Source organism: Athene noctua, chromosome Z (genome assembly GCF_965140245.1).
Source record: "Athene noctua chromosome Z, bAthNoc1.hap1.1, whole genome shotgun sequence".
In the NCBI taxonomy this organism is placed as follows: domain Eukaryota; kingdom Metazoa; phylum Chordata; class Aves; order Strigiformes; family Strigidae; genus Athene; species Athene noctua.
This window is the reverse complement of record NC_134077.1, coordinates 13,442,799-13,445,968: the sequence shown is the minus strand read 5'-3', so window position 1 is coordinate 13,445,968 and position 3,170 is coordinate 13,442,799. Positions and strand designations below refer to the sequence as shown.

The following is a 3,170-nucleotide window of genomic DNA, read 5'->3' as shown; positions in this document are numbered from 1 at the left end:
CAGGGGCTGGACAGGCATTGTCCCTGCCCTTCTCCAGGGTGCAAGAGCACTGAACTACAGGTTCTAGGGCTGCTCACACCAGAGGAATTGAACTGGAGTTAATTGAAACACTGGCCAGTATCAGTGCAGACCCTTAACAAACACTATAGCAGAACAGAAACCTTTGTGCTTGGTTTTAGGTGAACCTAGAAGTATCCCAGAGCAAGTGGTTTGAAGTGGCTATGATTTGTTTCTTTTCCCCTTTTTTAATTTACAGTTGTGCTAATTTCCTGGAGTGAAATACAAACAGTCTGAAGCACAGCAAGAACAAAGCCTGCAGCTTCAGTGCCCTTGAGAGATGCCTGCCTTGCCACACACAGTTTGGGACTGTGGGCTTCCCCGCCAGCAGCCTGGAGACAGGCTGGGGAACACGATGTTGAGGGGCTCACACCCACCTCTCTAAACCTAGGCAAAGCAACACCTCTCCGCGAAGCTGAAAGTCCTGTCCTTAGGTTTCCCCTTGGCTGTCTGGGTTGTTCTGTACCCTGGCAGCAGAGGGGATGGGGGGAGCTGAAAAAGCAGATCTTGCACAGATCCAGAGGGGATCACAGTGGTCCTCATCCCCTCTCTTTCATATGTCTCTAAAAGAGGGGAAAGGGCCCAAGCCTGAACTAGCAGGAGCCCTGTACCCACTTGTCCTGGCTGTTCCTATCAGGGCAGTGTGAAGTAGGACATAGGCTGCCTGATCCCTGTGCCCTCAGTGGAGCCCAGGGAGCAGTGACAACAGCCAGGCTGGCATCATTTATAATGCCATGCAGCAGTGAGAAAGCAGCCTGGCTCCCTCCCCCTGCCACAAACACACACACAGGGTGGGGTGGGGGACTGCTGCCCCCCTTGCTGCTTGCACCTCCCCAAGTTGAGGAAACACAGCTGAGGCCTCCCAGCCTTGCTCCACCCCACCCACCCCCTCTCTTCCCTATTTTGGCTTGAACATCCTGCATCCTCCTGTCACCCTCCCTGTTCCTCTTCCCCAGAACGCATACAAGCACTAAAAAGCATCTCCTAGAGACACCCCAATCCCCAGTGTATCACTACTGCTTCCTCCTACTCCTGTTCTCCAGTCTGGGGGGACATTTTCAAGGCAATTGCCATCAACAGTCTTCCAAGAGCAGACACAACCGCAAAAGAGCATCTCTCACTCAGAAGTGCTGCTTTACTCGTCCTTCCTCCCCTTGTCCCTACCAGGCACTCAATATCCCAGGGCCACATCTTGCACAGAACCCACAGTTCCCCCCCCCCCCCCGAGCCCCCTGCCCATCTCAGCAGTGCTGCTCCGTGGAGCTAGCAGGCAGCAGGTCATAGCGGCTGCTGTACATCACCACCCCGGGGGGGTAGTAGGCCACCTCCGGCTGGACGGTTGCAGCAGGGAAAGAAGCAGTGACGGGGTGGACAGGCACCAAGGCATGCAGGGCCTGCTCCTCCTGCTCGGGCTTTGTGGTGTCGGTGAAAGGGCGCATGGTGGTGAGGGAAGGTGAGGTGATCCTCCAGAGGAGGCTCTTCAGTGCCTTGCGAAACTCCCTGCGCATGAGGCAGTAGAAGATGGGATTGAGGCAGCTGTTGGAGTGTGCCAGGCACACGCTGATGGGGAAGAGGTACACCTGGGAGAGGAAGTACTCGGTACTGAAGTGCACCACGTTGAGCTTGATGAGGATGCCCCATGTTGTGAGCGCTTGGTTGGGCAGCCAGCACAAGAAGAAAGACAACACCACGATGGACACTGACTTAGTCACTTTGGAGCGGCGCTTGGCGCTGGAGCTGCTGCGGGTGCTGCCAACATGCTTGTCACTGATGAAGCGTACCAGGAGCAAGTAGCAGAGGCTGATGATGGCCAGCGGCACCACAAAGCCCAGCAGCACCTTCTGGATGTGGTACAGACCCAGCCAGAACTGGGCATTGCTGCCTCGGCCCTCAGGGAACTTGACAAGGCAGAGCACATCATCAAAGACGGTGGCAGTGGTGGAAAAAATGGCATGGGGCAGGGAAGCCAGGATAGCTAACAGCCAGATGAGTGCACAGAGCCACTTGGCAGAGCAGCAGCCCCCCAGTGGGTCACCTCGGCGCTGATTCTTCAAGGCTGAAGCCACAGAACGGTATCGAGCCACACTCATGGCAGTGAGAAAGAAGACGCTGGCATACATATTCATGGCCGTCACGTACGAGACAATCTTACACATCGCTTTGCCAAAGAGCCAGTTGAAGTCCAGGGCATTCTCCACCGCCCAGAATGGCAAGGTCAGCACAAACTGGAAGTCGGTCACTGCCAGGCTGGTCACAAAGAGGTTGATGGAGGACTTTCTCCAGCCTTGTTTGGTTTTCATCAGGTAGAGCACCAGCAGGTTGCCCACCAGCCCCAGAGCGCACACTACGGAGTACACCAGCGAGATGACAATCCGCACCACGTCGGAGCTGTCCCCCTGCATCCCGTCGGCTCTCTCCAGGTTGATGTTCTTGAAGAGCTGCAGGAAGGACACGTTGCTCCTGTTGCCCATCTGGGCGCCCTCCAGGGAACTCAGCGGCGCGTCCCAGTGCTCCCAGTCGGCTCTTTCCTTCATGCTGGCGGCTGGCGAGCAGGCACCGCGCTCGCAGGGCTCGTCCATCCCATGCTAAGGAGGGCGACGGGTCCGCGGGAGCCTTTCTCCAGACTCTCGAGCAGCAGCAGCAGCTTGGGCGGGCGGGCGGGTTGCCGGAGTCGCCGCCTCTCCTGCTCCGCGGGTCCCCGCGGCTGATGCGGGTCCCGCGCCGCGCCGCGGTTATATCCGCGCCGGCGGGGCCGGGGCATGCGCGGTGCAGCGGCGGAGCTCTCCCGGGTGCTGAGAGCGGGCGGCCGCGCCCCCAGCCCACCCCCCCGGCCCCCTCGACTCCCCCCGCCCCGGCCCCCGGCACTCACGCCGGCTTCATCCCTGCTGCTCGCCTCCCTCCCGCCCCCCGCCCGGCCGCGAACCGCGCGGCGAACCGTCCCGGCGGCGCGTTTCCGTCGGCTGAGTTGGGCTGCAGTGCCCGACGCCGGGCGATGCCCTCTCCCGAAAAGTCCGCTCAGCGGCTCAGCTCCTAAAGAAAGTCCCCTGCCTTCCCTCCTGCGCCTGGGGAGTGCTGGCGGCGACCCACCTCTGCTCAGGGCGAGCCGAAACGAC

At 59.6% G+C, this 3,170-nt stretch overlaps 1 protein-coding gene across 1 annotated transcript; it reads right to left on the bottom strand.

The window, feature by feature from the left end:
- Positions 1–1,298: 1,298 nt before the first annotated feature.
- RXFP3 (relaxin family peptide receptor 3) lies at positions 1,299–2,636 on the bottom strand. Its single transcript, XM_074932778.1, has one exon. The coding sequence runs from the start codon at positions 2,634–2,636 to the stop codon at positions 1,299–1,301; it is 1,338 nt and encodes a 445-aa protein (XP_074788879.1).
- Between the last annotated feature and the right edge of the window lie 534 nt (positions 2,637–3,170).

Coding starts and splice junctions, on each gene's coding strand:
- RXFP3 (XM_074932778.1), bottom strand. CDS start 2,636: ATGGACGAGCCCTGCGAGCGCGGTGCCTGCTCGCCAGCCGCCAGCATG.